This window comes from Musca domestica, unplaced genomic scaffold, assembly GCF_030504385.1.
Source record: "Musca domestica strain aabys unplaced genomic scaffold, Musca_domestica.polishedcontigs.V.1.1 85, whole genome shotgun sequence".
NCBI classification, from domain to species: domain Eukaryota; kingdom Metazoa; phylum Arthropoda; class Insecta; order Diptera; family Muscidae; genus Musca; species Musca domestica.
This window is the reverse complement of record NW_026712418.1, coordinates 782,872-807,570: the sequence shown is the minus strand read 5'-3', so window position 1 is coordinate 807,570 and position 24,699 is coordinate 782,872. Positions and strand designations below refer to the sequence as shown.

At 35.2% G+C, this 24,699-nt stretch overlaps 1 protein-coding gene across 1 annotated transcript in view; it reads right to left on the bottom strand.

Moving 5' to 3' along the window:
• Positions 1-1,458: 1,458 nt before the first annotated feature.
• LOC131806714 (GATA zinc finger domain-containing protein 16-like) overlaps positions 1,459-24,699 on the bottom strand; it is a 94,078-nt gene continuing 70,837 nt past the window's right edge. The window contains exons 5-6 of the mRNA XM_059131325.1: positions 1,601-1,821; positions 1,459-1,518 (exon numbers count right to left, since the gene is read on the bottom strand). Coding sequence (XP_058987308.1) covers positions 1,459-1,518; positions 1,601-1,821 — 281 coding nt within the window. The remainder of the gene's footprint in view (positions 1,519-1,600; positions 1,822-24,699) is intronic.

The window sequence follows — 24,699 nt, the reverse complement described above, 5'->3', positions numbered from 1 at the left end:
GTATAATTTTCTATCAGAGAATATAGTACTTATTATCGACTCCATATACTAACTTTAAAATAATTCCTTTGAATAATGCCCCCAAAATCATCAAAATACAGAATATGGGGAGGTACCCATTGGGTTTATATGAAAACGTGAGTTTGTATAACAAATTTTCTCCAAGTACCAAATTTGAAACAATTCTGTTGAAAAATGTGACTAAAATCGTAAAAACACCGAATAGCTAGTCGTTGAGACCATGAATGGGCCCTGTCTGTCCACGTTTTTATATAGCCCCTACATAACTATACCTGCCGATATTCGGTTGATTTTTGATGATTTTAGGGATTTTTTTTACCGGAATTGTTTCATATTTCGTATTCGAACTTCGTAATGGGCACCACAGCCTGTGACAGAAAATTGGTCCACGTCTTCGTATAGCCCAGGTCACTTCTTCGTATGGCCCCCACATAACGATATATTCCGATATTCGGAATTTTTATTATTTTAAGAATATTATTCACCGGAATTGTTTCAAATTTCGTATATAAAGTTCGTAATGGATACTACAAGCTATGACGGAAAATTATCTATGTAGGTCCACTTCTTCAACTTACTTAACTTACATATAACGACACCTCCCTATATTTGGTAATTTGAGGATATTAGCGGCATTATTCACCGGAATTGTTTCCAGTTTGATGATATTAGAGACATTTTTTATCCAAATTGTTTCAAATTTCGCGTTTATAGTACTATAGGGTACTATAGCCTATGAAAAAAATGTATATGCAGGACCGGTATTTTTCGACGGATTTTTTTTCTGCATTTTGTCAAGTTCCTTCGAAATGGTGAACGGTATTAAAAGTTCTTTACTTGTTTTCATTGTCCTAGAGAACACCGTTTTAAGGTTTCTATTTGAAGAAGACGTTCCCATTTGAAATAGCTTATACTTATAGGAAAATAGAACTGTTCCTATACAAATCATATCCCCTACTTACATAGCTTTATCATTACAAATTAGCTTTCATTCTTTTTTTTTTTTTTTCATTCCCTTTCCCAAAAATTTGATATCGTCTCAATGCCTGCCTTTATTTCATCATAAAATCAAATTATTTCCCAATTTGCTTTTCAAATTGTTCAATTAAAAAATCGACATCACGGTGACTTCTCATCCATCTGCTGTCGTTGCCGCCAGCCAATTTGATGTTCTTACAAATTGTTGAGAAATGCTTTGCTCCTCGTTGGTCTGGCTTTCAATGGAAAACAAAATCCACTTTACTCGTACCTGTGTTATCGTGAACAGAACATGTTTCTGAGCAGCTAATATTACTCTGTCCGATGATGATAGATGACAGCGTTGACATTTTTAATACAAAACGTGCAGAAAATTTTGTAGAACGAAAATAGCTCTGGTGGACAATTTATTCCGAGGTTTATCATATCAATCGATTGGTGTTCTCTACTCCCCTCCACCTAGCGTAAATAGTCCCCGAGTAAAAATGGCTTTGGAGCCTTTGGCAATGGCAAATCTACCTGTTCGACTATTATATTTAGTATTGTTGTAGAATGGTGTGCTGCAAGCCTAGAAGGAGGAATGTAAAGTGTCAGTACTTACCTTGCCAAATATCGTTAAACCTCCATGTTTAACGTTGAACGTTGGTGCATCCGCATAACTGGAATCCGCCCATGGTGTGTGACACGTCGATGTCAGTGTCATATACCGAACACCGATGGCATATAAAGTCCTCAGCACAGCCAATGAACCGCCCAACGAATGTCCACCTTCAACGCCTGTCAGCGAACAAAGCTGATGGTTCTTGTGGGCTTCGATGATTTCTGTAACAAAATGAGAGAAGAACAGGCGAAAAACATGAAATGGTGAAATGACGATAAGTGGTTAGAAAAGTAAAATCCAGGAAATTGAGTTTTGTTGTTGTTCGCCAAACAATGATGTGTGCCTGAGTTGGGTGTTTTTGATGGTGAAATGTTGTTGGGGTGGTAGCAACAGCAATGCGATATGATATTGAAAAGTTTCATCAGGATTGTACTGTTCAATAGGTGGTGTAAATTTGAAATGGTTTTCTGTGTAAGAATTGCAGATCTCTTCTCTTAACTTATATGATTAAAAAAAGCTAACAAAAAATTAAAAATATTGTGGCATAAACTGGCATAAGATCCAGAAATTTGGCTGGCAGGTATGTTCAACAAATGCCAGTTTTTATAATATCAACCGACTGTGTCTCAAATAGGTGATTATACTAAAACATCCAGCAGATTATGGAAGTAGAGCAAAAATTTGAAGACACGTTTATCTGTGTTTTTAAAAATAACATCGCAAAATAACTTAAATAGAGGGGATAAGTTCGCCTTCTTCGGATTAAGATTCCTTGAAATCTTTGCGTTTTAAGGTATATAGTCTCTATACGCCATAATTTTTTCATTTTGAATGAAAGCAAACATGTCGGAAATATAATCAAATTTGAGAATAAGTTTAGATTTTTCCGAATGTTGCCCTGCGGTATTTTGGCCCATTCCCGGCGAAGAGCTTGCTTGAGGTGATCAACACTTTGCTTTCCAAAATACTCAAGACACAATAGTCCAACGGATTGGTATCCGGAGATTTGTGTGCTGGAAATGAAACGAGGAATCTCATTTTGTGGCGAGTGCTGGGTGCGATGGTGCTGAGTCCTGTTGGAATGTCCAAAGTTTTGCGGCCAAAATGTTTGCGTGCCCTAGGCTTTAATTCACCCTCCAGAATATTTTCGCGATAATATTCGGCATTTATTCCGATACTACGGTCGATTAATAGAGGCGGAGAGCGACCATCGGCTATTATGGCGGCCCACACCATCACCATGGACGGCGCTTGAGTTCTGGTGGCACATTTTCAGCTGACCTTTTGGCAAGTAAGCACGATAATTTTTGTTTGTTTACAAACTGCTGGACAACGAACGTTTTCTCAGGTCCAGGTCATCGTATTGGCCCTATATATCAGTACCTCTTTATATTCAGTATTTTGACGATTTTAGGTACAATACCCACCGAAATTGTTTGAGATGTGGTATTTGAAGTTCGTAATGGATGCTACAGCCTGTGACAGAAAATTGTCTATGCAGGTCCAGGTCTTCGCAGAGCTCCGATATAACGGTACCTCCCTATATAGATATTTTGCTGATTTTAGCTACATTATTCACCGTTTATTTCAAGTTTCGAATTTGAATATGGCAATGGCTTATGACAAACAATGCCTATATATGTCCACGTCGTATAGATCCCAATATAATGGCTATATTTGGTATTTTTAAAATTCTAACAGAATTTTTAATAATTTTATTTTTTTGAAAATTTCCAAATTTGTTCCAAATGATGGAGGGTATTCAAAGTTCGACCCGGCCGAACTGACTGCTTTTTAACTTGTTGGAATTTTAATGGCTTTACCCCGAGTTCATTTTTTAATATTGGCCGAATGGAATATTGCGATATGTTCAGCTCAAAAGCCATTTTTTGGCCACTGCGACGCGGGTTTCGATCAAGTCGCTTCTGTACTTTTCAAACCATTTCTGCTGATGTTGCTGTTTTTTTTCCGTCCACTTCCTTGACGTCGGGCTACGCTCCAGTATCACGGTAACGAGCGATGGTACGAGACACAAGAGATTTATTCACATTTAAATGCTGGAGTTCTCTAACGATAGCCACTTGTGGTTTTCCAGCCAAATATAAAGAAATCACACAATCACGCTTGAATTCCATCACGAATAACTTTTTTTCTGGAAAATTCTCACCAAAATGCTTTTGTACGCTTGTAAACAATTTAATGAACTGCCACTGGAGTTTTAACAGCTGTCGGACGAGTGGCTTAGAAATGACAGCAGTCTGAATTTAGTTGCAGTTTTTTCATCCCATATATATATATTTTACTGCACAGAAAGAGAAAGGATAACTCGATTTTGCTCCACCTTTGCAAGGGTCAACATTTTGAATAATTATGACTCTTATAAAATGTGATGTAACATCACAAAAGTTTTATTAACCTAAGGTCGGGTGTGAAGATGGAATATATATGTCCACCTCTTCTGGTACCTCCAACACAGTTTTGAATAACTCCTAAGTTCATAAAACGCGAAATTGAGATCCGATTCCATTCAGACTTGGCACATTGCTATCAACACTAGATCTGTTCTAAAGATGGTAGAGATCAGGCCATTTCTTCTGGTACTTCCCCCATATAGGGTTTAAGATTTGCAAAACATAACGCTCAAAGAAAGCGAAATAAGCATCCAACTCTCTTCAAATTTTACACACACAAACATTTTTGCTAGCATAAGATTTGTTGTTTTCTCAAAGTGGCCCATAGACACCTTCAAAGCTGGGGGGAGATTTTAAAGGCTTGTCGGCGTTCTATCTGTTGTCGGACAGTCTAATTGCGTGGGGTATCTTAAGGGCTATTGTCTGTCTCCCTTTACTTTTTTTCTGTCACGAATGAATAGAAAATCTTTCACAAAGTATTCATTGCACAAAAGATTGGAAACTTCGATTTGTTTCCCATTGTTGAATTAAACAGTATACCCCATCTTCTATTTTAGGAAATAATTCCACTTTCCGGAGAAAAACAGGAAAATCACAGAAGCTCTTTAACAACTACTTTCCATAACACATCATTGCGTTGCTCATTCTTATCTTCACACATGCAATTTCGTTAACATTTAGCATTTGAAGTTCGATTGACAGAGAATCGAATCGTTTTGAAAAACTCAATTCCTTGATGCATTTACCAGAGCATAACGAAGCCAAACATGTGGAAATTTCATTGTTTCAACTTGAGTGAAGATGAAAAACTGAAAACGAAATTCACTCACTTCGGAATGCAAATCATTTTGTGTTTCAAATCAAATATGAAAATAGGATATCAAGAAATGAAATTAACCATTTGCATTGTTTAGAAATTTAAGAGTTCTTGTGAGGCACTTAAAACGAAATATGGAATGAACAAAAATTCACAAAACACTGTTCAAGGGAATTGTTGGGATGGCACATCGATTTGTAATTCTAAACACCAGTGAACCAAAAAAGTTCTGCAATATTATTTTTTGGACATCAATATCGAAATTAATTTGTACACAATTTGAATAAAGGGGGTTGTATCTTTAACATGAAAGTTCCATGAAAAATATATCCATATGAGCCTATATAAATCTAACAACCTTGTTTATTTATAAGAAATTGTATTTTCTTTTTAAACCCTCCACCATAGTATGGAGGGTATATTAAGTTTGTCATTCCGTTTATGATACCTCGAAATATACATTTCAGGCCCCACAAAGTATATATATATATATTCTTGATCAGCATAAAATTCTATGTCGATGTCCATCCGTTTGTTGATAAAATTCTACTCTAACGTATGCTATGTTTGCAGGACTTTTGGTATTGAAAATTAGTCATCTAGGTCCACGTTTCGGTATATCTAGTTATTTTCGATATTTTGGTGATTAAAATTATTTGAAGTTCGTAATGGATACTTAAGTCTAAGGCAGAAAATTATCTGTGTTTGTTATAGCCCCATATAATTGTACCTCCCTATATTCGGTATTTTGATGGTTTTAGCTACATTATTAATTTGCTACATTATTATATTGGCTTGTTACAGAAGTTGCCTATGCAGGTCCACGTATAGACCCTAATATAACGGCTACATTTGGTATTTTTCAGATTTTATCAAAACAGATTTTAACGGATTTTATTTTATTTTTTTGAATATAACCAACTTCGTTCCAAATGGTGGAAGATATTCAAGGTTCGACCTGGTCAAACTTACAGCATTTTCACTTGTTTTTATTTCAAATAAAATTTACAACATCTTTAAATTGAACAACTATTGTGGTCCACTATTTCAGTTGCTCTAGAAATGTGAATTTCAAACCAAGACTTTATTGTTTTCCATATCTTTTTTTGATTTGTTTTCGTTCTTTTTCTACTCTGCCAACCCCAAGGGGGGAATGTTCCAAACTAAAAATAAATCAAAAATTGATGCACACACCATTAACCATAAACAAAACGCGATGGACAACAAATATTTTTTGGGGGAGGAAAAACACAATGGAAATATATGTAGAGAATAGTAGAAAACAATTGTCCTGAAACTGGAGCATAAAAACAAACTATGAACAAATAATTAAAGAGGCAAAACTTCAAACTTGACAGTGCCGTCCAATTTAGCTGGGGAGTGGGGAATGATGTATTGAACAAAATAGGCTGATAGTAAATTTCGATTTCTAACAAATGGCCTACAGAAAACGAAACAGAAAATTGGAAATTGGAGTAATATTCATAGTAATATTCAGGATTAAACACATATATTCGTTTAATGGAGGTGCGCATTATATGGGTTCTATAGGAAAACGTAGGTCTATATTGTGAATGTCCTGCCACATAATCTAAAAATCATTACGAATAGCAAACACCGAATTTTAAACGAATTTAATACAAAATATGGCTTATATCGTTAAAATACTCAATATCTGAATATATTGCTATAGGGGCACTAGAGTAAAATGTGGACATGTATACTCGTAGTTATTGCTTTGGCAACGAATATAAAACTTATTATAAACTCAAAATACCATTGAAACATTCGTTAGAAACATATGCCTAAATGCATCAAAATCCCGAATATGGGGCTCTATTATGGCGCATATGGGGTTCTATTATAAGCCTCAGAGGACGGAAGAAGTTTAAATATAACTTAAGCGACAGAAATATATTAATTTCCCCTACCTATCAAAAAATATATGTGTAAATAATAAAAAAAAGCAGTAAGGAAAGGTCAAAAGTCGGGCGGGGCAGACTATATGATACCCCACACCAAAGTTTATATTGGGAATTTATGTGAAGTAGATTATATCAACTACTAGTATGAACCAAATAACATTGCTGTATAGTGCATGATATGACTTTGATAAGAATTATATCGAAAAATATTTATTGGAGCAAAATATATACCGGACCGAGTTTCACCAAATGGTAAAATTCGGTTGAATATAAAATAAGAATGAAACAAAACGAACTTTGAATACCCTCCACCATTTGAAACGAATCTGGAAATTTTCAAAAAATAAAATCCTTAAATAATATAGCCGTTATATTGGGGTATATACGACGTGGACCTGTATAGGCATTGTTTGTCATAAGCCATTGCCATATACGAATTCGAAACTTGAAATAAACGGTGAATAATGTAGCTAAAATTATCAAAATATCGTATTGGGAGGTACCGTTATATCGGAGCTGTGCGAAGACCTAGACCAGCATAGATAATTTTCTGTCACTCCATTCCAACTCCATTAAGTATTAAAAGTCCGATTGTCTTCAAATTTTACACATCCCAATAATTTTTTTAATCGATGGTTTGGTGTTAAGATGGAAAATATCGGTCCACTCCTTCTGCTACCTCCCCACAAAATGTCAAAATTTTTGAATACTCAGAAGCTCATAAAACGAGAAATAAACATCCGATTCCATTTAGACTTGGCACATCTGAATTTTTCTATCAACACAGGATCTGTTATAAAGGCAATACAGGTCGGAGCATTCCTTCTGGTACCTCCCCCATAAATCGGAAATAAGCATCCGGTTTTCTTTATATTTCACACATCCCATTATTTCTACTAATACAAAATGTGCTGTAAAAATGGGATACATGGGTCCACTCTTCTGGTACCTCTCCCACAAAGGGTGAACATTTTGAACATCCATGAAGCTCATACAAACCCGAAGTTAACATCCGATTCCATTCAGACTTGGTGCATCTCAATATTTCCATCAACACAAGAACTGTTATAACGATGATAGAGATCGGACCATTTCTTCTGGTACCACCATAGGTTTCAAGATTTTGAAAAACAAAACGCTCAAAGAATGCGAAATAAGCATCCAACTCTCTTCAAATTTCACACATACAAACATTTTTGCTAGCTTTAGCTCTCTTGTGAAGATGATATATATCTGCCAACTGCCCTTCTAGTACCTCAGCCACAAAAGGATAACAATACTTGTATCTGTCATAACTTGCGAAACAAGCGATTCTTTACAACTTGCTATATCTAAATATTTCTCTTAACTAGAAACCTGAGATGAATATGGAATTAATAATTTCGGATAAAATTGAATTTACCTGAATGTGAATGGAATACTTCCATCGACTTTGTTTGGTACCTCACGCACATTTTAACATTTTCTTAAAATTATCACATATCTCATATGAATTTAGGAAGTAACCAGCATTGTCCAAACCTGGAACTAGCATATTTATTTAGGTCCGATACGAAATGGACAATATTGGTCCATTCCTTCGGAACCTACTCCATAGAGGCTCAACAATTTGAATAATCATAACATATGTCAAAATATTTTTAAATAAGCGAACATTGTCTGCCGACAGATGTATGCCGGAAAAACTGACTGATACTTTTTAACTTGTTTAAATTTGTATTTTTTCCGGTGATTATTTTTTCATAATTATCCTTCCCTTCGGAAAACAATTTTGGAATCTAATTTAACCTTTAGTCCTTTCTTTCTGTAAACTATTTCCAGAAATTATAAATAAGAGTCTTCATAGTAAACTGGCCCCCATGATGTTCCATTTCTCTGGAATAACAATTTCTGAATTTGCCATGTTTCTGACTAGTAATGGAAATAAATAGTTCTTTCGTTTGCAATCGATGCATGTAGAAGAAAATATGAAAATAACAAAGAAACAAACCAACAAAACATGAGTTTTCACCTCCAACAAGAAAAACAACAAGGATTCCTAGCAAAAATGAATTTAACAGAAAATAAAATGAAATGAATTGTGAAACATGATGTTAGAAGAGAAGTGAAATGAACGTGCAACATTTCCTTTTTTCCGCAATACGATGTAAGGTTGTGGGGAGGGGGTAAAGAGTACAAGTGATTTTGCAAGCACTTGGTACTGGGTTGCTGTACATTTTTGTTGGTTAAGCAGCTCCAGCAGCTCCAGCAGCTCCAGCAGCTCCAGCAGCTCCAGCAGCTCCATTGAAGTGGAACGTCTGAAAGTAGGGAAATGCGTTTTCCATTTGGCAGCTTACTTTGCTCTGGTTTAAATCTGCCCGTTTGTCTGCTTTTTTGTTCGATTTGTGAAATTGCGGAATAAAGAACGATTTGCTTTCTCTTTCGAACAATATGTAATTTTCTGCATGGATTCGAACCATGAGGCTTAGATGCATTTATAAGGGGGGGGGGGGGGTGGGTGGTGCGAAGTCAGGCAATAGTTGTTGCTGTTGTTGATTTTTCTGTTGTTTGTTGTTGTATTCCTTTTTTATTTAGATGATGGTGTTCTCTTGTCTATACACCCTACATTGGCAAATGGTAGGGGAATAGGGTAAGGAGCGTTAACGATGCAGAAAATTGTCTATGCAGGTCCACGTCTTCGTATAGCCCCCATATAACGGTACCTCCCAATATTCGGTATTTTGATGATTTTAGGTACAATACTCAGATGTTCGTAATGAAAGCTGCAGCCTGTGACAGAAAATTGTCTATGCAGGTCCTGGGGCTGAATTCTTGTTCTATGAAAATGTGAAATGAAAAATATGTTCTTTATAATATTTTTCATTTGACATTTCTTTGCTCTATAAATGTTTTCTTTTCACATTTTCATAGAACAAGAATTGAAGCCCTGGTCTTCGTATAGCTCCAATATAACGGTATATCCAAAATTACAAGCAAATCGAACATTTATATCTAATTTTATGCGAAATAAAATTAAAGAATTGAGGCCTTGGTCTTCGTATAGCTCCAATATAACGGTATATCCAAAATTACAAGCAAATCGAACATTTATATCTAATTTTATGCGAAATAATAAATTCCATATTCATCTCAGGCGTCTGGCTGAGAGAAATATTTAGATATAGCAAGTTGTAAAGAATCGCTGACTTGTTTCGCAAGATATGACAGATAAAAGCATTGAAAATTGTTACTCTTTGTGGGTGAGGTACCAGAAGGTATTCGCAGATTTATATAATCTTCACAACATATCTTTTGTTAGCAAAACTGTTTGTATGTGTAAAATTTGAAGAGAGGCAGATACTAATTTCGCTTTTTTAATCAAAAGCGTTTTGTTAATCAAAATGTTGAACCCTATGTGGGGAAGGTACCAGAAGGAGTGAACCAATATTACTCATCTTCACACCAGACCTTGGGATAATAAAAATATTGAGATATGTGTAATCAGACTCTGACATCAAATTTTTTAGGAGTTACAATTATTCAAAATTTTGGCACTTTGTAAGGGAGGAACTTGATGGACCGACCGATATTGTCCATTTTCGCACCTCACCTAGCACTGATGAAAATATTAGGATTTGCAAAGTTGGAGCAAAATCGGATTATTCTTTCTCCTTCTATGCAGTACAATATTTTTTTTTTAATTTTCGTTCTTTTGTGGGAAAGGTACCTGAAGAAATGATCCGATCTCTGTCATCTTTATAACAAATCTTATGTTGGTAGAAATATTGAGATGTGCCAAATCTGAATTTTCAAAATTTTGACCATGTATCCCATCTTCAGAGCAGATCTTGTAGAAATAATGGGATTTGTGAAGTATGATGAGAACCGAATGCTTATTTCAGATTTTATAATCGCTTTGGTTATTTAAAACTTTGACCCTTTGTGGGGGAGCTACCTGAAGGAATTGTTTGATCTCTACAATTTTTATAACAGATCTTGTTTTGATGGAATTATTGAGATGTACCACGTCTGAATGCAATCGGATGTTAAAATCGCGATTTATGAGCTTCTTGAGTATTCAAAATTTTGACACTTCCTAAGGGAGGTACTAGAGCGAGTGGACCGATATATTCCATTTTTACAGCAGATCTTGTGTTAGTAGAAATATTGGGATGTGCGAAATATAAAGAGATCTAGATGCTTATTTCTGACTTTATGATTTTTGACCCTTTGTGGGGGAGGTACTAGAAGGAGTGGACAGATACATCCCATCTACAGAGCGGATCTTGTGTTAGTAGAAATAATAGGATGTGCGAAATACGAAGAGAACCGGATGCTTATTTCGGATTTTATGATCGTTTTGGTTATTCAAAATTTTGACCCTTTGTGGGGGACGTACCAGAAGGTACGATCTATAACATTTTTATAAAAGATCTTGTGTTGATAGAAATATTGAGATGTGCCGAGTCTGAATGGAATCGGATATTAATTTCGAGATTTATGAGCTACGTGGATTTTAAAAATTTTGACCCTTTGTGGGGGAGATACCAGAAGTGGACCGATGTATTCCATCTTCACACCAGACCTTGAGCTAGTAAAAATGTTGTTCTATGTGGAATTTGAAGGCAATCGGACTCCTATATAACATTTTGTAAGAGTTATAATTAATCATAATTTTCACCCTTTGTGGGGGACGTAGTTGATGGAGTGGACCGATATTGTCCATTTTTGCACTTGACGTAGAACTGTTGAAAATATTAGGATTTGCAAAGTTGGTGCAAAATGGGAGTGTCATTTCTTTCTCTGTGCAGTAAAAAGTTTTCTTTGAAAATTTCGATCTTTTGTGGGAGAGGTACCAGAAGGAGTTGACCGATATTGTCCATCCCCGAACTCGATCTAAATTTGAAAATAATATTACCACCTACCGAGTTTTGACCAAATCAGATACTTCGATAATTATCGTGCGCACCAGATAGACAGACCGATAGAAGGACGGAAACCCCTAAATCGACTCTAAATATCCTGAAACGGATTTGGTCCAAAGAGACCCAGGGTCTGAAATAGTTATTTCTATTAGGTGCTTTTAGGCCGTATCAAATTATATATACCCTCTCTAGCCATATATCTCCATATAGTAGCCACAGGCACCAGCAGTGACCTATATAACAAATTTCGGAATATTATCTCTTATTTTAGAATGTCACCAAAAGAGATTGCATTATAAAATTTGGGGATTGCAGACCTATCATTTCACCCAATACCAAACCTAGTTCTATTAAGTACTTTTTCAACAATTATACTATATATTTCCCAAACCACCTCTATGTAGCCTGGACCTTCACATGAACAGCGACCCTAATAATAAATTTTCGATTTCAAAACCTATCTGTTCACTCAATACCAAATCTTACCAAATACTACTATTTAGTACTTCTCGAGCACTTGCAGTACACATTTTCGGAACCATCTCTTAATCTACCACCAACAGGGACCCCAATACCAACATTTAAGAGTTCCAGCTTCATTCATTCACCCTAAACCTAAACACATTTCCAAAACCATTTTTGTATTTCAACTTACTTTCTAACCAGATTTCAAATTTTTAGCTCTATCCGTTCACATATTACCAAATTGTACAATTTTAGAATTTTAGCACCATGTTAGAACTTTAATGTTACTAATCTTAAACGTCGGATTTCCAAAAACCATTTGGTACATCTTTCCTTTCTGGTTTTATATACGATTTTTCCCTCAAAATCTAGCGAAAATATTCTTCTTCTTCTATGTAGGGTATTTTATGGTTTCTGTTATCAGCAATCTACTTTGCTTGGATTTGGAATAACTTTACTAATACAGAACAAAAATCTAGGACAATTGTTAAAGACTGAAATTATGCTCGAGAATGTTCATGGACAGGAGGTTGGTGGAGAGAGGGGGGTACACCAATTGGGTTGGTTGCCTGTTTGCCATATTAGACCCGTCAATATTTACTTTCTGTGGCATATTTATGTTTGTTTGTTCGTTTTACAATTTCCTGAAAGCATTCCAATAGCAAAAGGTTGTTCTTTATGTTAGTAACATTTGTGTTGGAAATTTAAATAACTTTTTCCGCGTTTAATAAAAGTCAGTAAGAATTGAATAGAACGTAGTGGATTTTCAAAGCGATGTTGGATATAAACATATAATAAAATAATAAAATATAAATCGATGAATTTTACCAGAATCCACCTAAAATCTCGCCAAAGGCAAATATCTCTGAACTATTTCCGAAACACAGTTAATTATTAATTATTGGACGAAACGCCAGTTGTAAAACCAGGTCAAAGGTCGGGCGTAGCCGACTATGTGATATACTACACCACAGTACATATTTAGTAGAGCTACCCGTAACAAATAAACTTTTCACCGAGAAGTCCAACTTAAAATTTTAGATCAGTTCCAACAGTTCGCGTTAGGCTTTTTAGTACTCAAAATGCACAATTTTTTCATTTTGTTTTTTAATGAAAACTTCATACATCGTAAAAAATTTTTCAAACTTTCAAGGTTTTATATAGGGTGAGATAAAAAGACTGCAACAAAGTCAAACGCAATAGTTTTTACAATTTTTTTTACACATTTTATAATTAGTTTGGATTTGTTCGAATTGATCACCTTTCAAACGGCCAATGAATCCGTCGCACGCTGTCAAAATTTTTAAAACATTTACATAAGACTTTTTATTCCATTATAGATATCAAAATAAACTGCAATATTAACTCCTCGGCCTAAGCATATTCACATATCATAAAAAAAAAATTATTTCGAAAACTTTTAATATTTCTTTATTTCCTTCCAACAACTAGCCTTAAATACTCTCCAACGAAAACTTTTATATCCCCAAGTCCTTTTGTGCAAACAGCAGCACCAGCAGCGGCAAGCAACACAAATATGTTCTCTCAGCAATCTTAGCATTTTTCATGCTTTCCATCCGTTTAAAAATGCCTTCCAACATCGAGAAAAAAAATTCACCCAACCTAACAAAACGACCTGAGCTCAAAACTTTTCCTTTCCACCTTTGAGACTTTAAACAATTTCGTACCGGAATGCACCTCAAAGTAGCGTGGGAAAGGAAAATGATGCGTGAAGAAGGAAAAAAAAACCAAATCTCAACTTTTGTACACTTATGACCAAACTATGGGAAAGACTTTCGACCTATAAAGAAATGAAAAATGTTGCCAAAGAAGGAGTAGAATGAAAAATAAAAAAATGAAAAAAACAAACAAAAACGCTACAACAAACATCATAAATTTATGTAAGCAATCTAAGCAAAAACCTTTAGCAGCGGGAAGAGGAAGTTTATATAAACTTTAAAGTTCCCCATAAGGCCATAAGGACTATCAGCAATGTAAACGTATAGTTGTGGGGGTGGGGGGATGTAGTTTCACAAAGCCTGATGATGATGTTGACTTAAAACTCGAACAACATTAATAACATATTTATTTATTGAAGTTAGTTTGAATACTGAAAAGGGATAGTTTCAAGAAATATAAAAATGTATAGTTAGCTCTTCGACACTTAGAGAAGTTTTATAACGGTGCGTTTAGTTAAGCGCCAACATGGTAGTTAATGGACATTTTATTGGGAGCTCAAGTAAAAAACGGCTTAAGATTAGGTGGTATGTAAAAACACAATTGTTGGCTTAAGATCCCTGAAATCTGCCGTTTTACCCCTTAAGATTATATATTATATCCAATTACAGCTAACTCGGCTGGAAAATGTAGCTAGGAAAGTAAAAAAAATAAAAAAAAAAAATAAATAAATAAATAAATTCGATATAAATCCGGTACATTGGGCTCAGTCAAGCCGATATTAAACCAGTATGGAAGGTCAAATAGTCGGACGGAGCCGACTATTTGACACCCTAACCAATTATGGGTAATTAGTAGAGCTCCCCTGACAAAGAATTTTTTATTGGGAATTTATGTCAAGTAGATCATACCAACTATGATTTTTTTTGAATGCGTATCTTGGCTTCAGGGTAGCCACAATTTGGAAACTATATCTAATTCTGAATTGATTTTCAACAAATTTGACGGAGGCTTTTGTACCTCTAGTACCAAATAATATATAGTGGATGATGAGCTCGATAAGGATTATTTTAAAAACTATTTATTGGAAGGTATATAAAAATCTGAACCGATTTCGATAAAATTTGTCAGAGGTATTTTCGAGCTGTATCTGATGTCGGGTATCAAACGACATTGTTGTGGAGTGCATATTACGCATGTGAGGGACTTTAACACCAAATCGGAGCTATAGCAATATCTTAACCGATTTTCACCAAATTTGATGTACTTGCTTCTAGACTAAATTCGGTCGGAAGTGCCAAAATTCAACAAATCTGGGCTGTTATTAGCCATTTGGTGCACAATAAACCTGATATCGGATAAAGCTATATATATATATATATATATATATATATATATATATATATATATATATATATATATAGGAGCCATATCCAAATCTGATCCGATCTCGAAAAAAATTGACAGAGGTATTTGTTAAGTTATTTGGTACCAAATACCATTATTGTAGAGTGCTTGTTACGCATGTGAGGGACTTAATACCACAAATCGAATGAGGGATATATATAGGATCTATATCTGAACCGATTTTCTCCAAATTTGAAGTTCTTGTTTCTAGGTTGGATTCGGTGAATGGATGAAGAACCAGGAGGAGGTACCAGAAGGAGCCGACCGATATATATCATCTTCACAGCAGATATAATGTTAGTACAAAATGATGGGATGTGTGAAATATGAAGAGAACCAGGTGCTTATTTCGGATTTGATAATCGTTATTCAAGATTTTGACCCTTTGTGGGGGGAGGTACCAGAAGGAGTGGACCGATCGCTACCATCTGTATAACAGACCTTGTGTTGATGGAAATTTTGAGATGTACCAAGTCTGGAATGGAATCGATTGTTAATTTCGCGTTTTATGAGCTTGGTGGATATTTCAAATTTTGGCCCCTTGTGGGTGAGATACCAGAAGGATTGAACAGATATATTTCATCTTCATAGCAAATCTTGTGTTAGTAGAAATAATGGGATGATTGAAATATGAAGAGAACCGGATGCTTATTTTGGATTTGATAATCGTTATTCAGTTATTCAAAACATTGACCTTATGTTGGGGAGGTACCAGAAGAAATGTTCCGATCTGTACCATGTTTCTAACAGATCTTATCTTGATAGAAATATTGAGATTTGCTATGTCCAAAATGGAATCGGATGTTAATTTCACATTTTATAAGCTTTAACGATATTCAAAATTTTGACCCTTTGAGGGGGATCTTCATAGCAGATCTTGGGTCAATACATATATTGTGAAGTGTGTAATTTGAAAACAAACGCATTTTATAAAAGTTATAATTAGTCAACATTTTGACCCTTTGTTGGGGAGGTACTTGATGGAATGTCCACTTTCGTACCTGACATAGCACTGACAAAAGTGTTGATATTTGCTAAGTTTGCACAAAATCGAATGTTAACTTCTCTTTCTATGAGGTAAATTGTTTTCTTTGAAATGTTGATCCTTTGTGGGAGAGGTACCAGACCTACCTCCGAACTCGATTTAAGTTCTAAAATAATATTACGATGTACAAAGTTTGGATCGAATCGGATACTCCCTTTGAGAGTTATCGTGCACACCAGGCCGACTGATAGGCGGACGGACGGACACCCCTAGGTCGACTACAAATGTCCTGAAACGGGTTTGGTCCAAAGAGGCCCAGGGTCTAAAACCCTTATTTCTATAAGCACGTTTTGGCCAAATGATGTAAAATAAAAATAAAATACTGATGGAACGATAAAGTAATGTTCCCAACTTTACATCGTGATGGAGGAAGTACTATATGATGTAGAACTTTGAAATTCGGAACTAATATTTCTATTATGACGAGGATGATTGGTTTTCATAGTTGGATAAGTAGGTCTATGTTCGATTTACGTATTCCCTAATTCCGAATAAATAAGGTGTGTGTTCACTGTAGTATTTTGAATACTTAAAATAAATTGCTTAGCGAAATTCGACGTTGGATACGCCAGCTACATGTTTCCGAACATTCATAAAGCCTTACCTTACACTAAAGGTGATCCACATACGAAATTTAAAAAAAATACCTACATAATTATAAAACAAAATTCTAGATCCAGTTTCAATTTTAGACCGAAAAACACATTTTTGAGTACTATTTAGTATCTTTAAGTACAAATTTCCCAAAATACCGCGTTGATGTTGTCTTATTTTTAACTGATATATTTCGCACACACACATACTCTACATAAACATATTAATAATAACTCCTGATTTTTACGCCCCCCTAACGGGTTAAGTATGTACAGTTGATGATAGTTATGTAATATCAGTTTTTAGCGTTATGGTTTGTGATTTACTACACACTTCACACACGCACACACATCCCACTCCGTAACCTACCTCGTAAATAACTAACCAAAAAAAAAAAGAAACTCCAAACTTTTCTCCATACATAAATAACAAACTTAAATTTTCGCTATTCTACTTCAGTTGGTTGGTTGGCAATATTTTAAGTTGCCACTTCTCGGGAGTTCGTCATAATTTTCTATGCGGCTTAAAATTCATTGAAAACGAAAGAATATGCAAGTGGAATAAAACTTTTTAACAATTCTTTCGTTCTCTTCCTATCGCTGTTGTTGTTGTCGGCTTTGTTGTTTGTGCTACGGGAAATGGAATTAGAGAATAGATTCGAGTCGACTCGACTCGAGAATGTAAGGAACTCTAAATATTGATGAAGTTTTAAAAGAAAAAGCGGAAAAGGAAAAAGAACTTGAAGTATATTTACGAAAACCCTGTTCAACTCTTTCAACAAAAATGAGAATTGTTTTCTGAATAAATACTTCGCCCAGTGTGATGTTTTCCAGCAAAAGGGAGGGTGATCAGGGGGGTAATATTTTCATTTTCTTTCTTTTTCGTAGTTAATTTGTTGCATTGTTCTTACTTTGAAAAGGAAGTAAATAAATGTCTTGAAGTAAAGCTGAAATGGATGCAGGCAGCAACATTGTTTTCGTTGTCTTTCCACCCTAACTGAGTGCGATCGGAAGTGGCTCCTGTTAGACAATGAACAAATGAATGAAGCTAGAGAGAAATATGTATTTCAACAAGGATGACGTGTATTTCAAACCAAGCTCTTTAAGTTAGTAAGAAATAGCGAGTAAAATGACGTTAAATTCGACAGGGACGATACTTTTTGGTTGGCCACAAAAAAAAACTCAAATTTGAAAAAAAAAAACATTTATAATGACCCATTTTCAGTGATCTTAATGATGATGTCTGTTTTATATATTTGAAATAGAATTCGGTTATAACCTAACCTTCACAAATTTATCTGTGTTCTGCTCATATAAGACTAGTCACAGTCAACATGTCTATATAAAACTTAATGTCTACGTAAAACTTAATACATTGTCTTTGACCATTTTTTCCGTATAAAAAAGTTAAGTTCAATCGAGCCGAACTTTTTACAGTCTCCATCATTTGAAAAGTAAGGATGGGGGCTATAGAAAATTTTGGCCTTTATATAAATTGTTCTGATACAGGAGTAAACCTCTTTACGAAATTGAAATATCAAATTTTAGGTAATTCCCTTTGAAATTATGGCTAAAACCATCAAAATACCGAATATCGTAGACTATATTCTACCATAGGAGGAGAAGTTATGAACTCTAAATACCGAATTTTAAATTATTGCTTTAGAAAATGTAGTTAATATCGTCAATATATAGAATATGTTTAGGAACAATTACATGGGGCCTATATGAAAACGGTGACCGATACAGCTTATCTTGGAACTTTACAAAAAGAGGGACAAAAGTAGATCAATACATTATTAGATTGGACTTAGAATAAACCCTTTTTCTCTTAACTGTGTTGTTAAATTTTTACGACAACGCGCAAAAACTCATTACAAGGCTGTTGTTTTAGTTTCGCATGATGGAGTTTATCGATTATATGTCCAATTTTATAAGGTCTCATAACATATTGGATTCCGTTTATAGTTTTTATGAAAAATGTTAATTTTTGGAGGAAAAAAATAAAATCCTTACCAACGATAAAGCAGGGAATTTAATGGTTTGGGATATACCTACCAAACTTCGTTAGTTACCCTAGTTTTTGTGTAGGGATATTCTTTTCAGGAATTATTTAAGAACTCCTATAATAAAAAATATTTTGTTGTTTGTTTTAGAAGAGAAATAAAAAAATAAACAATAAACAGTAAAGAAAGACCAAAGTCCTGCTGGGCCGTCTTTATGATACCCTACACCACTGTGCATGTACAGGGTGAGATAAAAAAGTGCAACAAAGTCAAACGCCATAATTATTACATTTTTTTCTAAATTTTATTGAATAAAAACAAAAATGTTCGGAAATAGCATCAAATTTTAGAATAAGTTTAGATTTGTTTGAACTGGTTACCTTTGACACTAATTATGGCCTTCAAACGGCCAATGAAACCGTCACAGGCTGCCCAAATGTTGCTCTGCGGTATTTTGGTACATTCCCGGCGAAGCGATTGCTTGAGGTGATCAACACTTTGGTATTTTTTAATGCCAACTTTGCTTTCCAAAATACTCCATACACAATAGTCGAACGGATTGATAATCAATGATTTTGGTGGCCATTGTGCGCTGGAAATGAAGTGAGGAAACTCATTTTGTAATCATTATTGGTCCTATTTGAATGTCCAAGGTCTGCGGCCAAAATGTTTGTGTGCCCAAGACTTTAATACACCCTCCAGAATACTTTCGCGATAATATTTGGCATTTATTCTAATGACACGGTCGAGTAATACGAGCGGAGAGCGACCATCGGCTGTTATGGCGGCCCACACCATCGCCATGACTGGCGCTTGAGTTCTGGTGGCCAACCGAAGGTGCACATTTTCAGCAGACCTAGTTGACAAGTAAACACGATCATTTTGTTTGTTTACAAATTGCTGGACAACGAATGTTTTCTCATCGGAGAAAACCAAATTCGGCAGTTCACCATTTTCGGTCAAGCGAAGCAACTCTTTAGCTCTTTTGAATCTATTTTCTTTCTGTTGCGGTGTAAATTCTTGCACTTTTTGGAATTTCAATGGCATTAACCACGAGCTAATTTTTCAATATTTGCCGAATGGAATATTGCGATATGTTCAGCTCACGAACCATTTTTCGGCCACTGCGACACGGGTTTCGATGAAGTCGCTTCTTTACTTTTATTCTGCTTATTTCTGCTGATGTTCCTATTCTCTTCCGTCCACTTTCTTGACGTCGGGCTAGGCTACCATTATCATGGTAACGAGCGATGATACGAAACAGAAAATTCTCACCAAAATGCTTTTGTACACTTGTAAACATTATAATGAGCTTTCACTGAAGTAATTTAAACATCTGTCGGTCGAGTGACTTAAAAATGACAGCAGTCTAAAGTTGGTTGCAGTTTTTTCATCTCACCCTTTATAAAACAGGAAATTGTTTGTATGTTTGTTTTGCAATGTATGGACTCGAAAACCCATGCACAGATATTTCTGAAATTTCCGTATACACTATAGCATCGCCTGAAAGTAACATAGGCAATATTAATTTTAACCAGTAAAGAAAGTCCTAAAGTCGGGCGGGGCCGATTTTATGATACCCTACACCACTTTGCTAATTTAGTTGAGCTCCATATAACAAGTAAAAGTTTTCATGGGAGAATTCAATCATACACGCTATGATTATAAGTATAATTTAAAATTTAAAGGACTAAATACGCCGAAGCATTTGTATCTTTTAAATTCCGACTTGTATTGCCCATTTGGTGCAAAATTAATTCTAAAGCAGATAAAGATATATATGGGAGCTAAATCTTCACCAAATTTTGCATACTACCTTCTAGACTCAACTCGGTCGTATGTGCCGAATTCCATCCCATTTGGGTAAATATTAGACGTTTGGTGGACAATAAAAAGTAAATCGGATGAAGTTATATATGGGAGCTATATCCAAATCTGAACTGATCTCGATAAAATTTAGCAAAGGTATTTATGAGCTGGATTTGATATATTTCCCCAAATATTGTTGTTACAGAGTGCATATTACGGCTGCGGAGGATAAAAATAACAAATCGGATGAACAATATATATGGGAGCTATAGCTATATCTGAACCGATTTCCATCAAATTTGGCATGCTTATTTTTAGGCATAATTTGGTTGCATGTGCAAAATTCCATACTATTCGGGCTGATATTACACGTTTGGTGCACAATAAAAAGCAAATCGGACGAACATATATGGGAGCTATATCAAAATTTTTACCGATTATCTCCAATATCAATTGGTTTCGTCCTTGGGCCAAACAAATGTTGTTTGGAAAATTTCACCTCAATCGGATAATAAATGCGACCTGCATTTTGTTTACAGACGGACAGAGGGACTGACATACATGAATCAACTCTGAAAGTGATTCTATGCAGATCATCAAAAGGAACTATGGGTCTATCTCGTTTCCTTTTGCCTGTTACAAACAAATGCACAAAGACATAATACCCTAATCACCTTGTGGTGTAGGGTATAAAAATTCTACTTGAGACTGGAGATATAGCATCAAAATCGGAGGTCCCTAACAAAAATATAGATTTTATATGCATATATCTATTGATCGATTACAGATACAGTCACCAAATTTGAAATACGTAACGGAATTTCGAGCGAAAAAAAATTTGCCAAATTTTACTGAAATCTGTTCAGATTTGGATTTATCTCCCATATATATTATTGGCCGATTTCAAATATTTGATGCACCAAACACGATACCTATATTCGATTCTAATCAAATTCGGCAAGAGAGACTAAATTTGGTACAAAAATAAATTTGTTAAAATATATTTAAATCGGTTCAGATTTGGATATAGCTCCAATATATATTTTCAGCCGATTTTACATATTTGATCCACCTAACGCCATATTTATGTCCGATTCCAATGAAACTCGAACAGAGAAGACATTTTGTACCAAAAAAAAAAAAAATTTCCAAATTATGTTGAAATCGGTTGGGCTTTGGGTATAGCTCCCATATATATGTATTTCGTCCGATTTCATGTATGCTTTGCACCAAACACGATATGAAATGAAATTCAGAATGTGGGGCGGAATTTAGTTACAATAAGAAATTTTATGCTGCAAGTACGGCATGTACCTTCAATTTCAATAAAACATGGAAGGTGTGACGCAATATGGTGTAAAAGTAAATTTTGTCAAATTATATTGAAATCGGTTCAGATTGGGATATGGTTTTACTAAGAAGCATTGACCCACAATGGCTTTACTGACAGTAAAAAATTACAGAATGATTTAATTAAGGATACGATTATCACGGAGTAGTACGTTGCTTCCTCGAAACAGAAATGCCACTCAACTTCGAAAGATTGCAGTTTCCTGCACGCTTGGCATTTGCTATGAAATTAATAATTCCGAAGGGCAAACCCTTCGTGTATGCGGACAAAATTTGGCATGTTCCTGCTTTTCTCAGGATCATCTGTTCCTGGCATGTTCATAATTTTGAATGCATATAAAATCAAAAGAGGTAGCCAGTGCGCCGAGCTCAAGTAGTCTCTTATAAAGTAAAGGAAGTAGTCGATATAACCCAAATCTGGCACGTCGCAATATTTATATCATATTTGTTTCGGTCCGATACGAAATGGACAATATTGGCCCATATCCTCGCAACCTACTCCATAGAGGGTCTAACATTTTAATAATCATAAGAAAAGTAAAAATATATTTCAATAATCGAATAGTGGCTGAGGGTATGCATCTGCTGGCAAAACCGAATGATACTTTTTAGTTTGGTTTATTTTATTTTCGTTACAATTTTAAAAAATATTTAGGCTCGATTTTACTTATCTTCGATTCACAAAATTAATAGGATGTGCACAGTTTATAGTAAATTGGACGGCGAGTATAACTTCCTGATCAGGATCCATGCTTGCCTATTTCCCCATCCGTATACAGAACGAATGAGCTTCATCTGTTGGTATACGAACCTCCCGCCTAATACACCATCAATAAGCTGACCTTCTTTTGTGTGTACATTTAAAAGATCAGTTCCTTAAACAAAGCTAGGAGCCCTTAAACCCCCTTTACATTTCAAAGTATTTCTCAACCTCTTCGATTTTTTCTTTTTTCAAACACTAAAGAAGATTGATACTAAAAGGGATGGCATAAGACCTAAATAAATGGAATCGTTAAAAGAAACCCATTGCTCAATTCTTAACAAAGATTATGATGATAATTCCATGATTTTCCACAACTATAGAATTGGACTGCATATTGTAAAATTATTAGTGTTTGTTTTCTTTGTTGTTGATGTTGTTGTTGTCATACATTTTGCCATAAATGAATTGTAAATAATTTTCCAGAAGTTCTTTTGTAACAACGTTTTTCCATTTTTCCCGCCACGCTTGGCTGGCAATTGCATTTCCTTTGTTTGGCGATTGTCGTTATAGGCAACTTTCTCCGCTTTAATGTTGTCGTGACGTCGTGAAAAGAACATTTTTGGCAGCATTTCTGAGGACTTACAAAAGCAGAAGGAAACACAGCAACGCAAAAGAAAACCAGTAAAGAAAGTCTTAAAGTTGGGCGGGGCCGACTTTATGATACCCTACACCACTTTGCTAATTAAGTAGAGCTCCACATAACAATTAAAAGTTTTTATGGGAGAATTCAATCATACACGCTATGATTATAATTATAATTTAAAGTTCAAAAGATTAAATATGCAGAAGCAAGCACAAATAATTTGAAATCGGGTAAAGATATATATGGGAGCTATATCCAAACCTGAACCGATCTCGATAAAATTTGGCAAAGATATTTTTGAGCTGTATTTGATATATTTCCCTGAATATCGTTGTTACGGAGTGCATATTACGGCTGTGGGTAACAAATATAACAAATCGGAGGAACAATATATATGGAAGCTATAGCTATATCTGAACCGATCTTCACCAAATTTGACATACTAGCTTCTAGACTCAATTCGGTCGTAAGTGCCAAATTTCATCCAATTTGGACAAATATTAGACGTTTGGTGCACAATAAAAGGTAAATCGGACGAAGTTATATTTGGGAGCTATATCAAAATCTGAACCGATCTCGATAAAATTTAGCAAATGTATTTTTGAGCTGTATTTGATATATTTCCCCAAATATTGTTGTTGCATAGTGCATATTACGGCGGCGGTGGACAAAAATAACAAATCGGATGAACAATATATATGGGAGCTATAGCTATATCTGAACCGATTTCAATCAAATTTGGCATACACATTTTCGGGCCTAATTTGGGTGTATACGCAAAATTCCATACAATTCGGACTGATATTACACGTTTGGTGCACAATAAAAGGCAAATCGGACGAAGATATATATGGGAGCTATATCTAAATTTTGACCGATTATCTCCAATTTCAATAGGGTTCGTCCTTGGGCCAAACAAAAGATCTTTGCAAAATTTCATCTGGATCGGGCAATAAAAGCGACCTGAACTTTGTTTACAAAAATACATGGACAGACGGACGGACGGACGGACAGACGGACAGACGGACGAACGGATAGACGGACGGACGGACATGCATAAATCGACTCAGAATGTGATTCTATGCAGATCATCAAAAGGAACTATGGGTCTAACTCGTTTCCTTTTGCCTGTTACAAACAAATGCACAAAGACATAATACCATGACCACCTTGTGGTGTAGGGTATAACCAGACTCGGAATATTTTTTCAGCATTTTTCTGAGGCAAGCAACCATTTTTGCCATTTTCACTGACTGATTTCATTGCAAAGCACTGCCATTTCGGATTTCTGTTTTTCCTTTTTTTAATGTGCTGCAAATTGATGTTTATACAGGAGAAGGAAAA